Raw genomic sequence first — 27,034 nt, 5'->3', positions numbered from 1 at the left:
GGTGGCGCAGTGGTTGAGAATCTGCCTGCCGATGCAGGGGACACGGGTTCGAGTCCTGGTCTGGGAAGTTCCCACATGCCGCGGAGCAACTAGCCCCGTGAGCCACAATTACTGAGCCTGCGCGTCTGGAGCGTGCGCTCCGCAACAAGAGAGGCCGCGATAGTAAGAGGCCCGCGCACTGCGATGAAGAGTGGCCCCTGCTTGCCACAACTAGAGAAAGCCCTCGCACAGAAACGAGGAGCCAACACAGCCATAAATAAATAAATAAACAAATAAACAAATAAATAAAAATTTGAAAAAAAAAGAAAAAAGGCAAAATTCCTTAAAAAAAAAAAAAAAAAAGCAATAATCCAGGGAGAAAGTTAAGGAAGAGACTATCTTTGCAAATCTTCTCCATTCACTTGTTAGGTCTAGATGATGATGATGATTTTTTTAAATAGCCTACAATTCAGACGCTCAATGTATAGTGAATTAATGCTTTACTGAAAGATAATTCAAAGAAAAAGGGAGGGTGTGTAAAAACTGCAGGTCATATTAAAGACGGTTTAAAATACCAAATAAAGTGATAAAAATAGAAAATTCAAGCACACATCTAAAAGAAATGGAGAAATGACTGACAAGGTAAGTGGGGGTCAGACTGGAGGTAGACATGGGGATTTTAAAGAAAGTTTACATCTGTGCCTTTGTACATTTAGAATAGTTGGTTGTCACTGGTGACCTCAGCAGGAGAAGAGACAGTAGCATACAGAAAGTCAAATTGCTGTGGATGGTGGAGTGAACAGGAAGGAGATGAAGAAAATGACTCAAAGCAGAGGGAAGGAACTGCAAGAGAGAACAATTTCTTAAGAATTGGTGTAGCTCACAAGCCAGAACAAATACCACTTCCCTTGTTGGCAGAATATTAGACTTGAGGACCAAAGCAATGATGTGGATATAACAGTTTTAAAGCGAAACTAAGCTTGTGGAAAAAGACTCCCTCTCTATTTCTGTAACAATATATTCTCTGTGTTGTCTTCTGACCTTTATCTAGTTCACCTATTTGCTTTTCTTAAATAGAAGTATTCCCCCAAGTTCTGTCCCCAACTCCCCCCTCCTCTTCCTCTCAAGGCAATCACGAACCACTAGGTAAAAGATCCCCTAGTCAGTCAGCTCTGACTTTGCTCTCTGGAATCCTGCATTTACTACAGCTTCTAATAAACAGCTCTATACAACTATTTTACTGGCTCCTCAAACTGGAGCTGCCACTGTTTCAAAATGAAGCCCCATGCCACAGATATATCCAAGTGGCTTTTACATAAGACAGATATGGGCTTAAATCTCACTCTAACCAAATGGGTGACCATGGGATGCTGAGAGGCATACCTGAGATAGTCTGGGAAGCACTTTGCTCAGTGCCTGGCTAAGGACCAAGCTCAGTTTATTAACTAACATTACTAAACCATCTAGAACTCAGACTTGAAAACCCAAAGTATCTTTGATTCACTTCTTTATCTTATTATCCAGAAGCTAATTCTATCTATTTAACTGCTGGAAACATCTTTATGAAACTCAAATTAGATCGTATTAGTTAAAAACCTACCAAAAGCTCTCCAACAGAATAAACTTAAGTTGGGCACACAACACGTGATCTGCCACTAAGAACTTTTACAACTATATCTTATTCTACTACTCATCACACACATTGTGTGTGAGCACACTCAAGCCAGAATATACCACCAACTGTTGTCAACATATATACAGCAGAGCCGCATCATATAATACATTTAAGTTCGTGCAAATACACAGTAGGGAAGGAAGTCAGAAGGGAGGGCAAAGAGGAGGTATTAGGGAGAAAATGAGAGCAGGTGGAAGAGAAGATGATCTGAGGCAAGTATGCATTTACCGTTCCTCTAGGCAGCCAGACTTCCCCTGAGCCGCTCATAATGTAAGCAGCTTACCATGCTGAGTATGATTTTAGTAGTTAGTGCAACAGGGCCTCTCCACTTAAGTTGAATATTTTGTCTGGAGCTCTACTGAAGAAAAGGGATTTATTCCCTCACTGAAGGAAAACATGACTGTGTTGGACTGAAGGAGACATGGTATGTATATATACTATTGTTTTATGGATGAACTTGGGAATCTTTCTGATGGTGCAAGAGTCTGGTCTTAAGTTGGCTTTAGGTGCTATACCTCTCTCCTCTCCCTGCCTCCACATCTTTACCCTTCATACAAAATATCTGCTCCCCAAAATACACAGACTTCTCTGACTCCGTGGGGCTGGAAAGAATTGAGTGGGTCTGTTGTATTTCTTTCAATCTATTTATTTGTATGCACTAACTTTTACTTCAAGATAGGAACTATGCCATATACACATATACATACCCTCTCAGTGCCTAGCTCAGAGCCTTGTATACAGTCAGCAAATATTCATTAAATGAAAGAAAGTACAAACAAAAGAAAGAGAGCAATGTTGGCTGGTGAAAAGTATACTTTCAGTAATAGATGAATGACTATATTTTAAAAAGGAAGTTTATAGAGTAAGGCCCAGGGGTCTGGATTTATGGTTAACATTTTCAATCTGCATGATGACAAACAGAGCTTGCTAATCATATCTCGTGACAACTCAGGCTGGGAACATAATTCTTAATATAATGAAGAATATAATCAAGATTCAAATGATCGGACATTTTGTAGCACAGAGTAAAAATGGAATAAGGTTAAGTATGTAAGTGCATTTACTTAGGCTAAAAAAATGTAAGGAAGGTATGAGGAACAACAGTACCACCAGTAATTTTAAGTCAAAAAATATTCAAGGGCTTCCCTGGTGGCGCAGTGGTTGAGAGTCCGCCTGCCGATGCAGGGGACACGGGTTTGTGCCCCGCTGGGCCCGTGAGCCATGGCCGCTGGGCCTGCGCGTCTGGAGCCTGTGCTCCGCAATGGGAGAGGTCACAACAGTGAGAGGCGCGCGTACCGCAAAAAAAAAAAAAAAAAAAAAAAAAAATTCAAATTATGTGTATCCAGTTTTAACACAAGGCAACCTTAAGATAAAGATAATGCAAGTGTCAATGCTCAACATTTCAAATATTAAGAGGGACAATGATAAACTGGAAGGAGTCTAGAAGGACGACAAGGATGATGGGGGTGAGCGGGATGAAAAGATGATAGAGGTCAGATGTTTAAATTACCGAAGACCAGACAGGAAGAAGAGAATATGACAATAATCTTTTCTCTGATTCCTTTTTCCCTCTTCCCCCAATATCCAATCTGTGAGCAAGTGCCGTGAGCTTTTAGCTCTACCACAGCCCCTACTTTAATCCCTCTTTCTACCCCCTTGGGTTAATGTCTGTCCAGGATGGTCTATCCTGTTGCAACTGCCTCCTAACTGACCCCCTACACACACTTCTAAACTTGCCCCTTGGAATCCGTTCTCTACAAAGCAACCAGATTCATTTTCTTAAAGTTTAAATCAGAACCCATCCCTCTCCTGCTTAAAATCCTCTAATGGTAACCTGTAACACCCTGAATTGATTTATAAACTTACCATGTTCTAAAAGTCCATGCACAATCTTGTTCCTGGTCAGTTCATTGAGCTTACTGTTACCCCCTCTCTCTCATTCTGCCATAGTCATACTGGCCTTTTTGCCCTATAAACATGCCAAAGTTGTTCCCAATTCAGTCTTCACTTGCTTCCTAGGCCTGAAATGGTGTACCCCTAGATCTCTGCATGGTTGACTCCATCTCATTATTCAGGTCTAAACACAAAACTCATCTTCCCAGACACCTTCCCTGACCCTTTTAGAAAAAGCAGCACTCTCACCCTCACCCCCCAAATATTATCTATTTTCTCTTAGTCATATTATTTATCAGTAATTTATTCAACTGTCTGGAGGTCTGTCTTGCTCCACTAGAATTTAAGTCCTCTGGGGTCTGGGATTTTAACTTATACACTGCTATGTCTATCCTTAGAGCCTAGAATAGTGTTTGGTATAGAGTTGGTTCTCAAACACTTGCTGAATGGGATTTGATCTAAATCCCAAATATATTTAGGGAATTGGGACCAAATGACAAGTAGATTATAGGCCAATTTGTAAAGACCTTTCAAGAATTATAGTGAGGTAATGAGAATGTTCAAGAAGTTGCTGGATGCCCACAAATTATAGATGTTATAGAAGGGATTACTGCAGAAGTCCTGACTAAATGACCTCTAAAATCCTTTCCGATTATAAAATCCTAACCTATCCAAAATGTAATGAGTCGCTTTCAGTCTTCATAGCTGTTACATATAAATAGTTTCTATACTGTACCATCCCTTTACCGTCAGGTGATCTGAACCAGCCTCTAGTTTATGCTTATTTCCAACTTACTAAATATCTTCAGTGACTTTACGTAATTTTTTTTCTCCCAAAAGTAACCCTGAACTTAATATTCAGAGCAAAAGACCAATCTGAGATATAACAGGATAACCCCATTACCAATTACATTTATAGAGTATGGTACCTAAGATCCAACTTTTTAAAGGATTTGTACATCACCTGCTATGATTTGCTTTTTGTTACCTTTTGTCTCCCCCTACCACTTCTGCCCAGGACTAGAAAAACTAGTGCAAATGATAAAGGAATAAGATAATCCACAGGCATGTTACCTTGACCCCACAATTTTTGTTTGAATAAAATTTTAGATTTAGGTTTGAAATCACTTTAATAAGTTAGGATTCCTTTCAAAAGACAGTAGTTTGAAAACAACACATGCTGACCAAATTAATATAGCTGTAGGAAAAATACTTAAGGTAAGTACTATTTTAACTAAAATGAAGACAAACTTATTTTATCAGTGAGTATAAAGCAGTGTATTTCAAAATGAGTTTTTGAGATCAATTCTTCAAAGATACTGGTCAAACAAATACGTTTGGGAAATACAATACATTATAACCCTTCTCCCCCACACACAAAATAATACCAACTTTACAGTCTCTAACACATTTTACAAAAAATTAGAAAATAAAGGACTTGTTGAACTTTATATAATCCATCGTTTCCCATATTTCTTTGACCAGAATTCCCCACCTTTTGGGGTTAGATGTAATACTGGCAGAAAACACAGTTTAGGGAAACACTGCTATATAGCACTGTTTGAAAATATTACTTCTAAATAGATTTATAAAAATAGCTAGGATAGAAACTGTGACAATAAATGAGAAGGTTACTGGGGTATATGTATTCAAATAACTTGAATTAAGTGTTTAAAGCAGGTAAGAAAAGGGACAATTATAAGATGGATGATTTAATTAAAAATTTTAAAATTAACGTTTAAGTCAAATCCCTATATTAAATGCTAATTTCTCTGTACCAGAAAATATTTTTGTGATGCCATTCCCTCGCCCTGATACTAAGTGCAGTCTTTCAATATTAAAACTAAAGTTCTCCTAGGAACTGAGTGGTTCAGCACAGGTCTGTTTGTGAATCTGCTGGTTTAGAATTATTTGTGCCTTTGTTCCTCTTTGTACCATAGTGTACTGACTATGGGGAAGGGAAAAATACTTTTAACATGTGGATTCTCTTATATTACATTTTGCTAGACATCTGGACCATTTTGTTTTGATGTCAACATAAGTCTATGGGGGGGAAAAGTACTGAATAGTTAACACTCCCCAAAAAGAGAGGGACTACAGCAGTTTTAGAAAGCACTTACTTAATCATTTCAAAAAGCTTTGGATCTGAGACCTTGATATTTCGTGCCATATTCCAGGAAAGATGAACCATGGGTACTATTGACTTCACACTTTGCAATTTGTTCCATTCGTACCGTTCCACTGCCAATTTATACTGGCAGGCTAGGAAAAAAAAAACAGTTATAAAGCAACCCAAAGTACCAAAGATATGAAGATAACCATTATCACCTTCTCAGGTGACATCATCAACACCAATTCTGAAAATCTCAAAACATTACAAAAATATTTTTAATGTTTTTTTGATAATTGTGGTAATAATAATAGTAGCGATCATGTAAAGAGTGCTTACTATAACTCTGTGCCACGCATTTGTTCTGAGATATTTCGATACATTATACCACTTAATCTTTACCATTACCTTATTAATTTTATCATTTCCATTATACAGATGAAGAAATTGAGGCCCAGAGAGGTTATATAACTTGCCCAAAGTTGCAAAAGCCAGGTCCTGGTCCTAATCCAGGTCTTTCTGGCTCCAGAGGCCATATTCTTAATCTTAAATATCTACTGCCTGAAGGCAGGCATAATTCAAACAGATTTTGACATAACAGGGCTATTCATATGACATACCAGATAAAAGAAAAATTTCAAAGAATGAAATTTGTACTTTGCTTTCTCCCATAAAGGGTTTCCTTTAAAAACCAAGCACTCTAAAAATTATTAAAAGTACCTCTTGTATATAACGACATAAATTTGTTATTTGCTGAGATCTACAGTCTTGGATTTCTATTTGTTAACTTAGTATCTTGTACTACAAATTAAAATTTTACTCAAGGAGACATTCTTCCTCCAATTTTTAGTGAGTTATATTCCAAGAAAAAAAAGAATAAACCCATCAGATAGAATCCTTTATAAACTAAAGATTTTAGTTAGTTTTTTTTTTTTGAAAGCATATTCTTTAAAATACCTGTAAGTGGACCAACATTCCAAGCAATGTTGTTGCACCAGCCAATAGCCTGAACCCAATGCACAGTGCCTGCATTTATCCAGACCAAATCTCCAGGTCGCTGAATAAACCTATACACTGGAACATTTGCTTCATAAAGATCTTCAAGGTTGGGCCACCAAGAACCCATTAGGAAATTCAAATTATTTCTGGAATAAGAAAAAATATTGCAAATGGATCAAGTACTTTAATAAGCTCATTATAAGACTGAAAAACATTATCAAAAGTTTTTAAAAATATGCTCATTCATTGCACTTGAAACTTTCTGCTTATGCAATAAGAAACTGCAGTATGTAAAGTGAGTGAAGTTACAGTTAGGTAGTAGATGACTAATCCAAAGATCAGTATTACTACCTTCCACTGATTTTTCAAAGATCCAAATGAAATCAAAAGCTACTTTTAAGTAACACTTATATATATTAACCTTTAATTTCATTTAACTACAGACTATTTTGATCAAACCCTTCTCCTTGGCACATTTAGAAATCTCTAACAGGTAAATGGAAGGTGGAGTTGGCATCAAGTCATCTAAATCCATAAACAGGAATGCCATGGCAGATATAAGTTCAATGTCTGAGGAAAAGCAGACTAGAAAACAGAAATGTTCTGTACTGTTGTTTTGAATCTTAAGCAGGAAAGGGAGCAGCACATCAGTCTCTGTACAGTTTTGATGACTAGTTGACTGAAACTATGCAGGTGAAAAAAAACTTCATCAAAAATGAACATACATGCATAAATAATAATCATCATCACCACCACCACCACCACCAGATACTTTGGAAACATTCTAAAGATAATATTACTAAGCTTTTCCTTTAAAATCTGGCTTCTTATTCTACGTCATCATGACATGATACGAAGTATTTTTTAAACTACATACAGTGCAGAAAAACTTGCCTATAAAGCCAAATATGGTTATAAACACAAATCCTAGTCCTACTTAACCCATGTGTTGTTATAAAATTAGAAAAAACTTTCTAACCAAAAGCAGGCAAGCAACCAAGTAAGACCACCTAATAATCAATAGCTAAGGTGAAAAAACAAAAAATCAAACTTACAAAAAAAAAAAAAAAATCAAGCATCCTCTTTATCATATAGTCAAGTGAATGGTTATTTCATGACAGATATTACCTAAAGTCATAAAACAAACTCAACAGACATGGTCAAATCAGTTAATATCAAAGGAAGTATCCTTATGTGAAACAAAATTACACTGAAATGCAGAGGTAGCAAGTGCTATTTCCGCAACTTAGTTAAATTTACCTAACCCTTCAGACTTTTTTTTTTATTATCCACATGTTCAAGCTTTTTAGACATTATCTGCCTATTCTAATTATTCTTTATTCTCAGGTTACCTCTCTATTCAGATAGGAAAGAAAACTAAATCCTAACAATAGTCAATCCCTACTCAGAAATAATGAGCAAGGATCACTGTACTGCAGATGCAATAATATACTACTATCTCAAAGTTTAAGAAATAAAAATATTCCTGCAGCACAACAGAGATTTCCTACATGACACAGTTCTTTCTCTGCTACCACTAGATTGCTGGTCCAGTATAGATTAAAGTAGATCAGGTTATTTCACCACAGCATTTGAAACTTTAAAATTCCACATCTTGAGCTTTCTTAGATTAAAGGAAACCTATACATTAAATAGTATAGACAATAAAAGGTGATTATCTTTTGCTTGTATATAAAGCAATTTTGGATTATTATGGTTGTTTTTGCAACTATATTTACACTTCATACTAAATCAAGATATTTATGGCAACGATCTTTTAACCCAAAATTTAAATATTATAAATTAGTATGTGGAATATGTGTATAATTAGTTTTCAAAGTCTCTCACATGTAAATGTTTTTGGTGGTTTTTTCCTCTCTTTATCTTACTGCGCTGAGGGGGAATAACACCGAATGTATGTATAATTTATGTGTTTAACCATAATAATTTTCCAATTTTTAATGGAAAAAATACCAGGTTCTTAAGTAATGGAGTATTTTTTTAAAACACAATAAGACAAATAATTAAATTTAAATCAATGAAAACAATTCCAAGGTACCCTTTAACACAAGATAATTAAATGAACAGTTTCTAGGATCATAAGGAAAGGAACATTTCCACTATGTGAATTCTTTGAATTCTAGAAACAAAATCTGAAGCTGCTGTTTAAATTTTATAAAATTCCTTTATAGGAAAAGTTGTCAATGTAGTTTTAAAAAGAATTTATATCATGGTGATATAGCAAAGAGTAATACGTTCAAGCTTGTGTTATTAACCACCTATAAGGGTACTCAATTACAGAATTCCTTCCACTTCTAAAACCATTTATAGTAGAACAATTTTTCTTGGAATACAGATCTTTCACATGAACAAGTATTTACACATCAATTGTTTAATGAACCCAGTAAACAATTCAACTTTCTACCCCCTAAATTCAAGACTATTACTACTACATGAAGCGGTTTCAAGGCATCTTTCTTAAAGTATTCCCAATAACACAAAATAATAGGTTTGTAATCAAATCATTTTATATGAATTTTCTGCTGAATGGTAAGTGAAAACTGGTTACATGCATTAGGATATCCAGCTTAGTAAGCTGCCCTTTACAGTTACTATTTTTGAATAATTATGTTTAAAGAAAATTCAGTTTGGAAACCTACTTTTCACAGAAGTCATTCAGAACACCCCAGTAACCTTCAGGAACAACAAACCATTCACAGTCACCTGGACCAATATTTATGTTAACTGAACAGAAATTGTTATTTTCTTGATGACCTGAAATGTGAAAAGAAAAAAGCAATCAGCAGACAATAAATTCTATAGAAAAATGTGTCTTTAGAAATGGAACCTTGGAAATGTTCAACAGAGAATGCTCCAGTGGTATTCAATAGTTTATCTGTATAGCATTTTTGTGTCAAGTCTAGTTTTAGAGCTGAGTTTGGTCAACTCCTAACTTATTCAGTAGGAGCTTCTGTGGAAGACAACCTAAATCATGGTTAAAAGCTTAGGTTTTGAAGCCAGGTTCCTTGGCTTAGTCATTATGTGAACCTGGGCAAGTTTCTAAACCTCTGACTCAGTTTCCTGTAAGATTTGATGATAATGATTCTGATAAGTCAATGGGTTGTTTTGAGGATCAATGAAGTAAGGACTGCTTCTAATAGTGCCTAATACATGGTATGTAATAAATATTAGCTATTATTGATATTGTTACCACTTCTTACTTGTGAACTAATCCCCATTTCTCACAAGTAGTATTAGGACATCAGTAAAGAGGCAGGAAGTCTAATTTTCAAAATGTAGCTGCAGGAGTGGTATGAACAAAGATGGCAGAGCAGGGAACTTTGGGGGAACTCGCCAGAAACACACACACAAACACACACACACACACACAAAAATCTAGTGAAAACTGTCAGAAGCAACCTTACCAGAAATCTGGACAATAAGTCAAAGATTTATAGCAACCAAGCAACTGACAAAAAGAACAAGTGACTTAAACACAGTAGGAGATCTTTATGTAACCTACCTTATCTCTACCTCCACCACCGGTGTGGCAGTGGACTTAAAAGAGTAGTTTGTATTGCTACTGTGAGTGTCCCTGGTTCTGGAGGGAGCAGAGTAATCTTGTTCCCAAAGAACTGTGTTCTTCTGTTTTGTGTACGCTGCAGTTTCTCCAAAAGACTGACAGAAGGGACTTCTCTTTGTTTCACCTACCTCAGTACTCTATCAGGGCAAAGCATTTCAATGGAGGAGGAGCCCCCCCAAAACACTGTAAGACTAAAGAACAAGCTGATACCACCAAGGACAAAAACAAAACAAACAAAATAACCAGTTGGGGCAAACAATAGACATGCCAAAGGCTTGGAAGGAAAAGCTGGGGAGTGAAATTTTAGGGGAATAAAGGCTTTGAAAAGTCCCTGTGTATACTGTAGAATTTAGAAGCCAAACGCATACGCAGGGCAAGAGGTATGCTCAGAAAAAAACCTAAGAAGACCATAAACTAACCTCTCACTGACCTTTGGGCTCAGTGCAAGCAAGGAAGTAAAAGCTAACGTAGAGTTGTAAGCAGCACGGCTAAGTATAGAAGGAGTGACTCAAAATGGAGGCAATCGGGACTTCCCTGGTGGTCCAGTGGGTAAGACTCTGCACTCCCAATGCAGGGTCCCCGGGTTTGATCCCTGGTCCAGGAACTAGATCCCACATGCATATGCTGCAACTAAGAGTTCGCATGCCGCAACTAAGAAGCCCATGTGCCACAACTATGAAGCCGCATGCCACGACTAAAAGATCTCGAGTGCCACGATGAAGACCTGGCGCAGCCAAAGTAAAATAAATAAATAAACAAATAAATAAATAAATAAATAAATAAATAACATGGAGGCAATCTGCAAAGACCTAGAGAATTCTTTTTTCTTTTTCCCACTCTGCTTTCCTTTTTTGGCCACCAGGCATTTAAAGAAATCCCTGTCATATCATGGCTGAGATAATTAATAGAAAGGAGACTTCAGTGCCCACACACGACAAGGAATACAGTCTTTGCAAAAATAGTGTGAATACTATATATAAAATAGGTAACTAACAAGGATAACTAGTAACTACTGTGTAACTCTACTCAATACTCTGTAATGGCCTATATGAGAAAACAATCTAAAAAAGAGCAGATATACGTATATGTATAACAGAAAAAGAAAATAGTGTGGAAAGTCACTAAACAAAGAGATGACTATAGCCCACAGCAAGCAACAACAACAAATCTTAGAGAGGAGAATCTGATTTCTGTAACTGCTGCATCATAATATTCAAAATGTCAAAACACTAGCAGAGCACTATGCTAAAGGTACAAAGACTTCAGAGACTACATGACTACATCCTACAGAGAATATACTCAAATACCTGAAGTCAGTTTTCAACAAAAAATCACGAGGCATGTAAAGTAACAAGAAAGTATTGTTCCGTCACCAAAAGAAAAGGAAAAAAAAAGAAAGAAAGAAATTAACAAAAGCTATTCCTGAAAAGGCACAGACACTGGACTTACTAGGCAAACACTTTATATCAACTATCTTAAAATATGTGTAAAGAGCTAAAGAAAACCATGTAAAAGAACAAAAAGAGGGACTTCCCTGGTGGTGCAGTGGTTAAGAATCCACCTGCCAATGCAGGGGACACGTGTTCAAGCCCTGGTCCGGGAAGATCCCACATGCTGCGGAGCAACTAAGCCCGTGCGTCACAACTACTGAAGACCGCGCACCTAGAGCCCGTGCTCTGCAGCAAGAGAAGCCACCGCAATGAGAAGCCTGCGCGCTGCAACAAAGAGTAGCCCCCACTCACCACAACTAGAGAAAGCCTGCACAAAGCAACGGAGACCCAACGCAGCCGAAAAAATAAATTGAAAATAAAGAACAAGGAGAATGATATCTCAACAAACAGATTATCAATGAAGAGACAGAAATCATAATAAGGAAGGAAATAAATGAAGCTGGAAAATATAATAAATGAAATGAATTCACTAGTGGGCTTCTCAACAGCAGATGTGAACAGGCTAAAGAAAGAATCAGCAAACTTATAGATAGGTCAAATGAAACTATACATTCTGGGGAGAAGAAAGCAAACAATGAAAAAAAATTCACAGACCCTAAGAGACCTGTGCGACATCATCAAATATGCTAACATATGCACTGTGGGAGTCCCAGAGGAAGAAGAGAAAAGGGCAGTAAGGATATTTGAAGAAATGATGGTCAAAAACTTCCCAAATTTGACAAATGACATGAATCTACATATCCAAGAAGCTCAAGGAACTCTAGGAAAGATAAACTCAAAAAGATCCACACTAAGACACATTAATAATCAAGCTGTAGAAACGCAAAGAAAATCTAGCAAGAAGGAAAAGAGAAGTGACTGTCATATATATGGATCATCAATAAAATAGCTGGTTTCATATCAGAAACCATGGAGGCCAGAAAGCAATGGCTTAACACATTTAAATTGCTGAAAGGAAAAAAAAAATTAACCAAGAATCTGGCAAAACTATTCTTCAAAAATAAAAGAGAATCTAGTCAATCTGCTCTATAAGAAATGCTAGAGTTTTTCAGGTTGAAATGAAAGAATATAAGACAGTAACTCAAAGCCCTATGAAGAGATAAAGGACCACAGTAAAGATAACTACGTAAGCTGAAGACTCACATTCCAATTTTGAAACTTACCTCAAAGGTAGAGTAATCAAACCTGTGTGGTATTGACATTAAGACAGAGATATAAATCAGTGGAAAAACATCAAGATTCCAGAAATAAACCCATACATCTATGGTCAACTGATTTTCAACAAGGGTATCAAGATCATTTAACAGAGGAAAAACTAGTCTTTCCAACAAATGGTGCTGGGACAACAGGATAGCTATATGTAAAAGAATACTGTTGGACCCTTAGCTCATACCATACCCAAAAATCTAACTCAAAATGGATCAAAGATCTAAATGTAAGAGCTAGAACTATAAAAATCTAAGAAGAAAACATAGAGGCAAATCTTTACAACTCTGGATTTGGCAATGGTTTCTTAGATACAACACCAAAAGCATAAGCAACCAAAGGAAAAATGAATAAATTGAACTTCATCAAAATTTAAAACTTTAGTGCATCAAAGGACACAATCAAGAGAGTGAAATGATAACCTACAAAATGGGAGCAAGTACTGCAAATCATGTATCTGATAAAGAATTAATATCCAGAATATATAAAGAACTCTTGCAACTCAACAACAAAAGGACAAACAACTCAAGTAAAAAATGAAGAAAGAACTTGACACTCATTTCCCCCAGAGTAGATATACAAATGGACAACAAGCACATGAAAATCAAAACCATAATGAAAAAACATGTCATATCTGCTAGGTCAGCCATAATAAGAAAAAAATGGAAAATAATCAATGCAGGTGAGGATGTGGAAAAATTGGAACCTTTGCACACTGCTGTCAGAAATGTAAAATGTTGCAGCTGCTGTAGAAAGCAGTTTGGAAGTCCTCAAAAAGTTAAATATAGAATTGCTATATGACCCAGCAATTCTAATTCTAGGTATATAACCAAAAGAAGTGGAAACAGGTATTCGAACAAAATCTTGTACATGAATGTTTATAGAAACACTGTAGTCACAACAGCTAAAGTGGAAGCATCCCAAATGCTCCTCAAGTGATGAATGGATAAAAAATGTTCTATATCCATACGATGGAATATTATTCGGCCATAAAAAGAAATGAACCATTGATACAATATGGACAAACCTCAAAAACATGCTAAGTGAAAGAAGTCAGACACAAAAGGCAACATATTGTATGATTCCATTCATATGAAACATCCAGAACAGGTAACTCTATACAGCCAGAAAGCAGACTAGGGGTTGCGAGGGGCTGAGAGGAAGGGGGGAAATGGGATGACTACTTAATGGGTATGGGGTTTCCTTTTGGGCTGATGAAAATGTCTTGGAACTACACAGAGGTGATGGCTACACAGCACAGTGAATGTACTAAATGTGACTGAACTGCACACTTCAAAGGGGTTACTTTTGTTATGTGACTTTTACCTCAATAAAGAAAAATGTAGTTGCTCTTGCCATACCCTGTCTGTGCACACCACACCCTGACTCTTCTATATATCATAGTATGATGTGAAGACAGTACTCTTAATACTTACAACTGTCTCTTACCACAGGTAAATGGCTGGAATTGTCCATGGCATGGACTCCAAATAAAATTTACCTCTAATTAAAACTAGAGATGTTGGGACCCCATCATCTTATTAAAAACCTTTCAGGATAGAGCCTGAGAGCATCTCTAGTTTAGAACATAGACTGATCATAAAGTCCATTAAAGCAGGTAACATACCTATCTAGGTAACTCCAGGAACGAAGTGTTTGCCCCATGAAAAAGTATTCAAAATAATTTTTAAAAACTGAATGGAACTAATTAACATTTCTTCTAATACCAAGTTGTCTAATACAGTAACCGACCTGAAATATGGTAATATGAACTGAGATGTGTAGCAACTGCAAAGTACATACTGGATTTCAAAGACAATATAAAAAGGGGGGGAAGTCCCAATAATTTTTATACTGATTATATGTTAAAATGATAATATTTAGATATATCTGGGTTAAAATTAATTTCACCTCTTTCTTTTTACATTAATGTTACTATAAAATTTTAAGTCATATATGTGACTTGCATTATATTTCTATTGGACAGCACTACCCTAAGGGAATTCTTTAGAGAATTCTTTAACGTTCCATAGGACACTTCTGAAAAACTAATACCCTGTATATAAACCAACCAAAAAAACCCCCAACAGTCTAGACACAAGTGACAAAGTGATCTATCAAGTTTGCTTTCCCCTTGATCTGTAATGAAAAATGGCATTCTTTGATGTGGGGATAATACTATTTGCATAAAATAATTGAAATTGATGAGAGAAAATTTCGGTTGAGATGAATCTTAATAGAACCAGTCCAATACTACATGCATAAGAAAAATGAACTCTAGAGAGTTCAAATAACTTGCTTAGCATTTACATTGGAATCTAAATGACAGAGCAGGGAGTAGATAGGTCTTCTGCCATTTATTCCAGAACTGTTTCCACTTTATCCAATTATGGATAAAATATCACAAAATTAGGCTTCCAATGGCCTGAGGACAAAAACTACAGCCTAATCCTGGCTGTACATTAGAATCCTCTGGAGAACTTTTTTTTTTTTTTTTTTAAATATGGATGCCTGGGGCTTCCCTGGTGGCGCAGTGGTTGAGCGTCCACCTGCTGATGCTGGGGACATGGGTTCGTGCCCCGATCCGGGAAGATCCCACATGCCGCAGAGCGGCTGGGCCCGTGAGCCATGGCCGCTGAGCCTGCGCTCCGCAACGGGAGAGGCCACGGCAGTGAGAGGCCCGTGTACCGCAAAAATAAATAAATAAATAAAATATGGATGCCTGGATCCCAATCTCCAGATATTAGTCAACTATATATTTTTTAAAACTTTACCAGGAGATTCTAATGAGCAGCCAGAACCGGGAACCACTGACCTACGTTACCCAGACGCAAGCATAGACCTATTCTGAAACAATTTTTTAGCTACAATTAAATAAGCAGGTAATAAAGAAGGAAGCGATCTGTCTTCAAACCATGGCTACTTCAAGTAGCAAACAAGCACATGAGGGTGATATGCTGCCTGTAGGCACTGGTATAACTGAACTCGTTATTACCAACACCCATCCTAATTGTTAAATATTTTGAACATCACCCTGTGAAATTTCATGTCAATTAAAGGGAGCACAAAAAAGATGATACATTAGTATCGGACAGAATTTTAAGTCTAAAACCAATGTAACTTCATTTTACAAATGGAGAGAAAAAAAAAAGACCCAGAGAAGAAATGTGACTTGCCAAAGTGACAAGCCTAGTTAGTGGTAAAGTCTGGACTAGATACTATGGTGAGTCTAGTAATGTCTCCACATCAAGTGTCGCTGTAAACTGTACATTGTAACCCAATAAGACGATTGCAACCTACACCTTCTTTTTTAAATGAAATAGAATGGAATAGATTAGAAAATGTATTGTTCTATGAAAATGTTTTTGTATACATACATGTGCACTAGGTCATAATATAAAATGTATTTCTTATTGTGATTGTGGTAAAAATAAGTTTAGAAAAAACCGTCACACTGCAGTAGATGGGATCAAAAATAGTCTTTAAGTCACAGGGACTTGTTTTCCCAGGAGTGCTCCAATGACCGTGTTTCCAGATTACACTGCTATTGTTTCAGGGATATTACATTTCAAAAAAGATACTACCAAGTGGAAAAATCTTAATAATCTAAGCTCAGTTAAAGAGCCAAATCTTGTAATAGAAATAAGCCTTTCAGTTTCATTCATTATAAATGGAAAGAATTCAGTTCTCTTTTTCATGTTTCACATTTTGATCAATTTGTGTGTCAATATGTTAGTTCATAAAAGTTACCTGGTGTTCTACTTCCTGGAACTCTCATGTATAGCTGAACTGTGTTCATACCCAGTATGGTATGACCAACGTGGCTTAGAAGATTTCCTGCTGATACGACACGCACAAAAGCAGGAAGTTTAGTCAGCTCATGTAGCTGCAACTTCCACCTGCAATAAAGTATCATATCAGATCAAGAGTGAAACCCTGCTATAAATATTTGTAGAAGTTAACCATTTCTTCAAAAATCTTGTGTTCCAATCAGAAAAATAATCAAATCTATGAATATTTTACTTTTGCATAGGAAACCCTGGAATGCTTAAACTTTTTAATTTTGCAAAGAAAACTTCCTAACAAAGAGCGTAAAAATTATTAAGTAAATAAAAGAAAAAAACTGACTTCCCTATTTTTATAATTGTTGTATAATTCTATTTTATAAATATATTTTATATAATTATAAATATAATTTTATGGTTGTATAACTACATATAGAAAGGTCTTGATGAAAATTTGTACAAGAGTTTTAAGTCAAAGAAAATAATCACAAAGCCTAGCAAAAATAATTTGGCTAAAACTTGTATATCAACTTAGAAAAATGACAAGGAACAAAACAGAAGAGAAAGTTGTAGAAAATTCTCAGTCTTGCTAATAGGAAACCTCTTTGCATCAGTTCACAGAAACACTACTATGAAGACTTACTTTTTGTCATCAGACAGGTCAATGTTGGTCCCAAACTTTATGGTTTTAAAGGGTCCTTTCCTTCTCCTCCCAGAACTTAAAAAGAGAGATAATATTAGAAACATGCCTTTTAAACAGAAATACTAAGTGGACTTTACAAATGACTTACTTATCTGAAGACGTAGATTCATTATCTGAGTGGTCTTTATGGTGACTTCTTTTCTCATTTTCTTCCTATAGATTAAGCAAAAAGCAATCCAGTTTAATATGTATTCTACAACCAGATATCCTTTCCATCATACAATTGAAAAGTTTACATATAGATCAGTGGTGTTACCTACAGACCTCTTTCACATGAAAATTTCTTCAAAGACCACATTAAATAGAAAGCCAAGAAAAGTCAAAGCTCACTGGCATGGTATCCAACCTCCTCCATAGGCCACAAAGTTATCCTGAGTTCTTCCTTATTAATATTCTTCTATAAGGGGAAAAACTAGAGATTCTCATTCTTGGCCCATTTTCAAGAGAAGAAATTCAAGGAAAGTTGAGAGGCCTAAGAAGCGTCAATCTTGATTATAAATTTCCTAAACTAACAGAGGTGTGTGCGTGTGTATGTAGCTATATATGTATGGAATACATAGGGAAGGGGGGAGGGTAAGATGTTCTCTATTCTTTATTACAGACAAATGGAAGAAGTTCTTCCTGGGTTAAATCTTTTCTTTCCCCCACAATGAATTATACATGAATGATAAACATTTACAACATTATTAAGTAAATTAAGTATTGGATAAATATAGGTGCTTTTCAATGAAAATATTACTATTATTTATGATTTCTGTGTCACAGACATGGTATCTCTTAATACTGTCCTACGATTTCTGAGTTAACTATACTTAGTGACATTTTGGTCTCCCTCCTTCTAAATGTATATGTTTTTTAAACATTTGTCAAATTTTCCACACATAATGGTCCATACCTCCAAGGCACATATAAGAAATCACTGTTTCTTTGATTATGGATCCCTTTCCATTTAAGTACCGTGCCTCTCATCTTCTTCTTCCAAATACTCCTTTGATGATCTCTGAATCCTGCTTACTATCTATTCTTTTCTGACCGTAATACTACCACAGAGTTGAAGTATCTCAAAAGTCTGAACCAGAGAGACTTATATGGACAACAAATTCACTGCAACTTGTGAAAGTTGCAGGATAGTTTTTATTAAATGAATTTCTCTATAGGATATGGGGAGTGGTAGTAAAAAAGGAACACAAATATATGACTAGCAGGTACAAATGTTGCCTTGATTGAAAATGTGAACTTGAAAATTTTAAACAGAGATAAGCAAATCTAATGAACTACAAATTAAAGACTTGCAGGCGCATATTAAATTTCAGCTGTGGGATATGTACAGAACAACTTAGTACAGATAAGTGTTTGAGTAATATATTTAATAAACTCACTTTTATGGATGTTTTATGTTCATTCATAGGAGAATTCAAAGTTCTCACTTCATTGCTGAAGGATTTTAATAATGCCTCATTGCTGAAAGTCCTATGAGTCTTTTAATAATAATCCTGATTATTTTTCAAAGTTTTATTCTTTTATTTTCTGTATATTTTGAAATAATTTTTGCCTCTCCTGGAGTTCTCTCTTTCAAACCGAGATGGGTAATGCTTCCTGGGGGAGTTATATATCAGATAATACTAACCTGGTAGAGTTTAATGGGAAGGAATAAGACAAGGGACTCTGCAAGCATAAAGCAAACTTAAGATTTAGTTTATCATCTAATATCAGTGGTTCCCAATCAGGGATAATTTTGCCCTGCAGGGCACATTTGGCATGTCTGGACACATTTTTGATTGTCATAACTGGGATAGGGGTTAAGGGGTGTGCTATGGACATCTAGAAGGTAGAGGCCAGGGGTGCTACTAAATATTCTACAATACACAGGACAGCTCCCCACAACAAAGAATTACCCAACCCAAAATGTGAATAACGCCAAGGTTAAGAAACCCTTCTCTAAACAGAAATATCCCAGAAATGAGGGAGACATCTCACTAGAAAGTAACAATATTTATCAACCCATAGGTTTGCTTAGACTTAGTAGTAAGAGCAAACCGGATAGCACTTATAAAGTATGTTATAATAATAAACTATTTTATATAACATAAAATGAGATGTTTACAAAAGTAAAGCACCCTTTCAAAGTAAACTATAAAATAATAAAACAAATGATCTCTAAAATAAAATAATCTTCAGGAAATAAATACTTACTCTCAATGATTCCTGGAAAGAGGAGGCCTGGTACTGTGCATATTTAGCAATTGTAGTATGAGATCGATTACTTTCACAGTGCCAGATTTTCTTCGTTCCAGTGGGATCCCAGTTTTCATCTGCTGGCTGCAACAACTGTGTCCTCACTTCCACCATGTGTTCATTGTTAGCTTCTACCAAAGTTTTGGTAGAGAAAAGTCCCAGGTCTTCATAAATAAATAAATGTAGTTAATAAATAAAAATTATATTTGGAATAATGTTTTTTAACGTCTTTACTGGAGTATAATTGCTTTACAGTGTTACTTTCTGCTGTATAACAAAGTGAATCAGCTATATAAATACATATATCCCCATATCCCCTTCCTCTTGCATCTTCCTCCCACCCTCATATATACACTACCAAATGTAAAATAGAGAGCTAGTGGAATAATATTTTTAAAGTGTGTTTTTTTTTTAAAGAAAAAAAAGGAACATGTTTCATGGTGCTCTATCCAATCCCCCTAAAAACTAACCAGGAACTCTGCACACCCTGAGCTTTGTGCCAGATTTGCACAACCATATGCTGAAGCCCTGGACCTAATCGTCATGCCATCAACAGAAGGAGAATAATCAAGGGGCCAGGGGCTAAAGATTCACTTGTTTATTCAATCTCTGCAGGTGACAGGAACCACTTAGGGGGCTACAGTACTTATTAGTAATATCAAATTTTACCTATATTTTATCTTAAAAATTTCTTCTATTAGTCAACCTAAATCATAATTATAATTATGTAACTGGATGAAAATAAAAGCTAAATTAAAACAACAAAAGTTAATTTAACCATTATCATCGTATCTTCAAGTTATGGATTAAAGAAGTAATAAGTACTTTCTCTCTCTCACACTCATTAAAATGAAAATGCGAAAAACTACAAAAGAATAGAAAAAAGTTTCTGCCAGTGCTTTAGAAGTTAATAGACAGTAAAGGAAATATATACACTTTTCCTTTTTCTTATTTAAAGCTTACCCAACTTAAGAGCTCCAGCAAGGCCACGTATTACTGTAACAGGGTTGTTTGGATTTGTACAAAATTGGTGTAATGGAGGAAAGAAAGCATCACGTTTATTTTCCAACTGTAAAATTAAAACGTATTGTTAGATCTCCATAAAGCAGACCTTTTAGAAAATATTACGCCAAATTTATATTCACTATTTACTGCAATTTAAATAAATAATACATCCTATGTGTCGTTATTCCTGTTTTATGTTTTATAGCATTTTATCACTATGTCTTTTGATTCTAATTGTAATTAGTAACCACATACATTTCTCTTGTCCATTGTATCTTGAACAAAATACGTGGGAGAGATACAGAAGAAAGTCCTATCACATGCTACAATGTGGATGAATCTTGAAGACACTTTAAGTGAAAATAAACCAGTTACAAAAAGAAAAATTGTGTATAATTTCACTTATATGAGGTATCTAAAGTAGTCAAATTCATAGAAACAGAAAGTAAAGTGGTGGTTATCAGGGGCTGGGGAGACCAGGCAAGAGGGAGCTGTTTTTTAATGTGTATAGAATTTCAGATTTGCCAGATGAAAATGTTCTGGAGAGCTGTTTTGAAACAATTAGAATATACTTAACACTATGGAACTGTACACTTAAAAATGGTGAAGATGATACATTTTATGTTATGTGGTTTTTCTCTTATCACAAAAGAGAGGGAAAAAATCAGCATTTAAAATATTACCAAAATGAAAGCAGGCTGAAGAAGACAACCCGTAAAAGATAAATAATAATTTTGCATTTTCCCCCCTCAGACCTCAGTATAAAAGTTTTATTACACGTGTATCCCAGTGCTTCCCTTACATACTAAAGGATTAATATGATAAACAGTTGGCTCCTGGAGGGTGAAAATAGGGTCAAATCTCCAAAAACACTCAATAGTTTAAAATTTCTTCATTTGGGGTAGAAGTGGGAAGATGGAAGGAAATGGGGTAGGAGGACCTATTTCAGAGAAACATAAATAAGAGTTGCTTTGATTGAACTCTTATCAACTTCCTATACCACATGTCTAAATGTCCATTAAGTAAAAGTAATCCCCAGTTTTAAATAATCTATTAAGCTTTTTAATGACATATTTATTATCACATTTTATGTTCTCGAACACTTTTTTTTGAAGGTAAATATCTTTTTTTTTTGGTAGATGTATAAACAGAATGAATGTTAAGATCCTTACAACTAGTAGAATGCAGATTTAAAACACAGCTTACGCAAAAAGAAGTTACACTTTTAGGTAGTTTTTGCCTAAATCTGCTCAAAATTGGGTGCAGTAAAAAGTATTTCTCACTACTGTAATGTAATCGCAGTTAATAGCTGAGAAGGCACGTTTTAAATGCTATTACAAAATCTTTTTGAATATATCATTTTTTTCCCCGAAACATTCAAGCTGCTGCCAATAATTCTGAAGTTTCCTAAAGGGCATCCATATTGATTTAAAGCAAGATTTTATGAAAGACAGGTAGGTGCAAACACTGGTTTGATTTACTTCTAGTCAGTCAATTCAGACTCACATAAATACTAGGTGTAGGTGGATTCAACTTGTCCTTTGGCAAGGGAGGGTATGGTGAAGATGGTGGTCTTGGAGGCGGACATTTATCCAATAAAATGCTACTGTTAGATAAGCCATTTTTACCTAGATTCCTTAAAAAAAGAAGAAGGGAGAATAAATCAGCTGTACATCTATTTAGAAAACAGAAGAAAAAATCCTGAATTAAGTCCTAATTAAATTACTGGGTAGTTGCACAAATCCATGAGATTTGGATCCACCAGGAAGAAACTGAGAACAATTATCCATTTTAGTAATTACTTAGCTTGATTCCTATATCTCCCACTGAAGAAAAGTAATAGAAAAGATACTAAAACACATGAATTATTGATGACATTTCCTTATTTCACTGGTAATTTTCCAATATATTTTCTTTACCTGAAGAACAAACACAAACTCCAGTTTTCTCTCCACCAACTTCCACCATCAGATTCTTTCCATTAAATGTGAAAACAATAACTTGACCAAAAAAGGTCTATTCTAGGTAATAGTAAAAACAGAATATATCTCTCTTTCTATGTCTCATCTTAATAACTATAACTGGAATATCTTAGTGACAATTCTCAAACCTGAAAAGACCTTTTCCTTTCTTTTCTCAAATGTTGGAAAGAATTTTCTGTGTAACTCCTTGGCAAAATTCAGCAAGACTCCAACCTATTAAATTTTATAGCTAATTATACCAATTTTTAAAATGAGGCATATAGTTGCTATCCATTAGCTGACACTCTATATAATTATTACTTACTAGTATTTGGTGTTTCTTTTTCTTTAATGAAGGTATCATGTTTGTTAAATTACAGATTATTAAAATATGGTAGAATTATTCCCAAACTGCAATTCTTTTAGTGTAAGAAAGAAAAAGAAAGATATTTCCAATTTCCTAATGTTTCTACCTAACTCAGAAAATCAGCAAGATATAATTTTGAGCTTTCAAATCATTCCAGAGTAACTAACCTACCTCACCCAATTATTACAAGTTCAAAACTAATCATTAAACTATCAAATACTCTTAATATATTAAAATTTCAGATAAGAATTTCAAAACTGTAATTATGGTAGGGAGTTTAAAACTTAGTAATTTTATTTACTGAAGAAGGCACTAGCAAATTTGCATCATTAATAATAGAATAAAGGTTGAATCAAAATTAATTTTTCTTATTTTGCTATGTTTTTCTAGCAGTGGAATTTTGTAGCTTTTGTAGCACTGGAAAAACCTTACAATCAGCCTGTTTTGGTTGGCTCTAATGAAAACTAAGGCTTGATATTTCACTGTTACACACTTTTGAGATGTTACACTATAGCATCACGGTGACCCTTTTTAAATTTTCTCAACTCGAGTAAAAACAAGAGTTCAAGACAAGTATCAAAGAATGAATTAAGTTTAAAATAACTTTTTTTTTAAAAGTACGTGAAAATAGTCATTAAAGTGAAATTTTAAGTTCAACTTAACATTTAAGGTTAAAGGTTAAATAAATGAATATTCTACTCATTATCAGCTTTCAATGTATCTCTCCACAAAGTAGGAGTGCCCTGTACATTTAAAGATAGACATGACATCTAACCTCTTAAATTTAGGTATAAAATTGGTATTAACTTATAAACTCCACGGCAGTAGAAAATACTTGGCTGGGACTAGTAAGGAAACAATTCAATTATCATTAAACCAATGCCAAGATAAAACATTCACTTATGATTTCCACATAAATAATTAAGTTTTCATGCTGAATTGTGTATCTACCACTCTTCAACTTTAGAATTTAAACAAAATATGACTCCAAATACATAAAATTTGTTTGCCAGAGCAGGAGATGGACATACTGTATAGTACTAATTAATATTTTAAGGAATTGGACCAAGTATTTTAAGGATATGGACCAAGTATTAAAACTGTACCATAAAAGAGCATCTCATACTAGTTAAACATGACACAAAAATTTAAGCTTCTACAACATTCTGGACATTGAGAAATGACGCTAGAAAATAGGGTGTGATTGATTAGCAGAATTCTGCTTCTGTCATTTCTACAATTCTGTAACAATTAAAAGAAAAAAAGCAAATGGGAAAGTAAATAAAACAAAGAAAGCTGTAGCTGCCTTTATTTTAAAATAGAAAAAAAAAGTGAGGCATGACTAAGGGAGCTGAAATTGACTCAACCATTGAATGCTGCAATTACAATTTTTAAACAAAAAGGAAGCCAAAGTATTGTAACTGCCTTCTGATGTATAGCACTGACCACAAAGATGAACCCAACAAAAAGTCAGATTGAAAATAACGAACACTTTAAAGACTAACCACATATGTGAAAATAAGAGGGTAGTTGAGAATGCACTATGCAATCAAACTGTATCTAGCAGTTTCTTACTGTATTTCAAACATTGATTCCCTGCCTATTGAGGTCAAGTCTGGAACAAACAGGAACTTCCCTTAAGGAACTGATGATGTAGGTAGCTGTCTATATAGTGACTATAACCTTTTTCCACTGAAAATGCTAACGCAAAGATAGAGATGTGGATAACAGGAACAGACTTTATCTTCTGAACACGTAAATGCCCAACACTTTATAATACTTCAAGCCAAATAATGAAACTTTAATACAATAATCCAAAGTGGAGAAAGGCATTAAAGTTAAAGAAGCAGGTGCTGGAAAGGATTTAGACAATATCCCATTTTAAATCCTTTTCTCCCATCTTGAAACTCTTTCCCTGAGCAAAGTAGAGTAAGAAGAAATTAGTCATTGCCCAATTATTTTAAATTTTGGCTTAAACTTAATTTCAAATTCACCCTCATCATTTGGCAGAGAAATGAAACCGTGCTCTGTAGATAAACTGACCTACACTTTAATTATCTTTTGTTATGAAGTTCCTACACCAGAAACATCATGTCTCTTGCACCTATGTCACTTTCCCCTTCTAAGTTCTGGACCCCTGCCCAGCTCAGGACACTACCAACAGAACAGAAATGGCAAACAACATGACACATACCATTTGCCACCTTGACTTTTCTCTAAGCCTCAGGAGATTTTTATCTCCACTTTATCAGAGCATTTTTTTCTTGTCTCTTCATTAATAAACTGAGGCCTAAATTTACTGAAATAACCCAAGCAACCCCACAGGTCTATACTGTTTTGGTGTATCTAGCTACTACAAATTGTCTTTAAGAGTTAAGAGCTGAAAATAAATCTCTAAAAATGTACTTTAAAATTCTGAAGTCAACATTTATATACACCTCAAAACTGAGATGGAAAAGAGTATAATCTTTAATATATTAAACACCATCACACCTAGTTACCCACAGCATAAGACTTTATTAATGAAAACTTAAGGTAACTGCTACTGTATACTGTTTATAACTTGTACCTCCATGGAACTCTTTCTGACAATATTCTTCCAGAATACCCTTAGGTCCCATACGGTCCATGATGTTAGTTTTGGACCGCTACATTTTCCCCCATTTTCTAGCAACTTTCCTGAGACTATAGCGAATAGACGAGGGAGGAAGACCCTGCTCCAGCAGAGTGGCAGCAGCACTACCTAGGAAATGGGACAGAGGTCCCAGCAGCTGAGTGGAGAGCAGGTAGAGGGCAGTACAAATTGGCAGCAAGCCAAGGCATTGCATCCAAGTAGAGCTCAGTATAGCATTTGATGTGGATATTAAAACACGCCTATTCTCTTTAGGCCCAGAGTTGAAGTGAGTGATAGTGTAACATCTAGACAAAAGGACTAACATAAAAATCTTATTTTCTAAAGAATTATATTTTAGAAATTCAGGGATCTCACTGTATGCTTTAGAAGAATTTAGCCTGACTTGGAGATCATCCAGTGTGGTTTTAAGTCACTGACATGAAAAAATCTGGTAAGACAGTTAAGATTAATTACAGAAGTTATCACGTTGCAGGCCACTGAGGAAAATGCTGCCAGCAATGTGGACCCAATAGGCAATACAAAGGAAATAATAAAATATGAAAAAGATGTAATTTGTGCTTTAATCTGTGCCACAATAATTAAAGATAACAGCTGAATAGTTAAAAACAAGTGACAGAAAGTAATGAAGAGCAATGGAAAATAAAACACAGACCAGAAGGCATTTAAAACATTCAAACTCAAATAGTCCTCAAAGAAAAAGAACCATAGTGTATTTACAGTATTAAAGTTCCAATACCACTTAATTATAACTTTTACATGCAAAACTTATTCTTCTCCTTACTCCACTGCTCCTAACCCATGTTCCTCCCAAGCACCAACTAAATAAATAGCATTTAATTTCATCTTAGTCATTCATCAATGACAAACATTTAATGGTGGATCCACGATACCTTCCAATAAAATAATCTGAATAGTAGAAAGGATAACCACACTTAAGACTGCAATAAATAAGACACATGAGCACTAGCAGCTGCAGGAAGAGATTTATAGAGATGTTAAGTGAGAACTATTTTGAACTTTAAAATGCATTTTAAAAGGTATGTTAAATGTTAAAGGGTCAACGTAGACAAACCAGAACCAAAGTGCATATTTTCTGTTTATTTTCTATACTTTTTAAATTACAATCTACGACAACAACAACAACCAAAAAGGTCTTTTTAAAATCCACTATATGATATAGTGGGTCTGAAACACAAACTTAAAACTTAATGTACTAGGGCTTCCCTGGTGGCGCAGTGGTTGAGAGTCTGCCTGCCGATGCAGGGGATAGAGGTTCGTGCCCCAGTCTGGGAAGATCCCACATGCCGCGGAGCGGCTGGGCCTGTGAGCCATGGCCGCTGAGCCTGCGCATCCGGAGCCTGCGCTCCACAACGGGAGACGCCACAACAGTGAGAGGCCCGCGTACCGCAAAAAAACACCAAAAAAAACCTTAATGTACTAGAAAATA

General features: G+C 35.4%; 1 protein-coding gene across 3 annotated transcripts in view; it reads right to left on the bottom strand.

The window, feature by feature from the left end:
* KDM6A (lysine demethylase 6A) overlaps positions 1 to 27,034 on the bottom strand; it is a 209,193-nt gene that overhangs the window by 14,948 nt on the left and 167,211 nt on the right. For all 3 annotated transcript variants that reach the window (XM_082681587.1, XM_082681586.1, XM_082681585.1), the window contains 9 exons: positions 22,131 to 22,260; positions 20,583 to 20,688; positions 19,578 to 19,783; positions 17,473 to 17,537; positions 17,325 to 17,399; positions 16,647 to 16,795; positions 9,317 to 9,431; positions 6,615 to 6,802; positions 5,668 to 5,809 (listed from right to left, as the gene is read on the bottom strand). In XM_082681587.1, the coding sequence (XP_082537713.1) occupies positions 5,668 to 5,809; positions 6,615 to 6,802; positions 9,317 to 9,431; positions 16,647 to 16,795; positions 17,325 to 17,399; positions 17,473 to 17,537; positions 19,578 to 19,783; positions 20,583 to 20,688; positions 22,131 to 22,260 (1,176 nt within the window). The remainder of the gene's footprint in view (positions 1 to 5,667; positions 5,810 to 6,614; positions 6,803 to 9,316; positions 9,432 to 16,646; positions 16,796 to 17,324; positions 17,400 to 17,472; positions 17,538 to 19,577; positions 19,784 to 20,582; positions 20,689 to 22,130; positions 22,261 to 27,034) is intronic.

This window comes from Grampus griseus (assembly GCF_964374135.1).
Source record: "Grampus griseus genome assembly, chromosome: X".
Lineage (NCBI taxonomy): Eukaryota > Metazoa > Chordata > Mammalia > Artiodactyla > Delphinidae > Grampus > Grampus griseus.
This window is presented reverse-complemented; position numbering and strand designations above follow the sequence as displayed.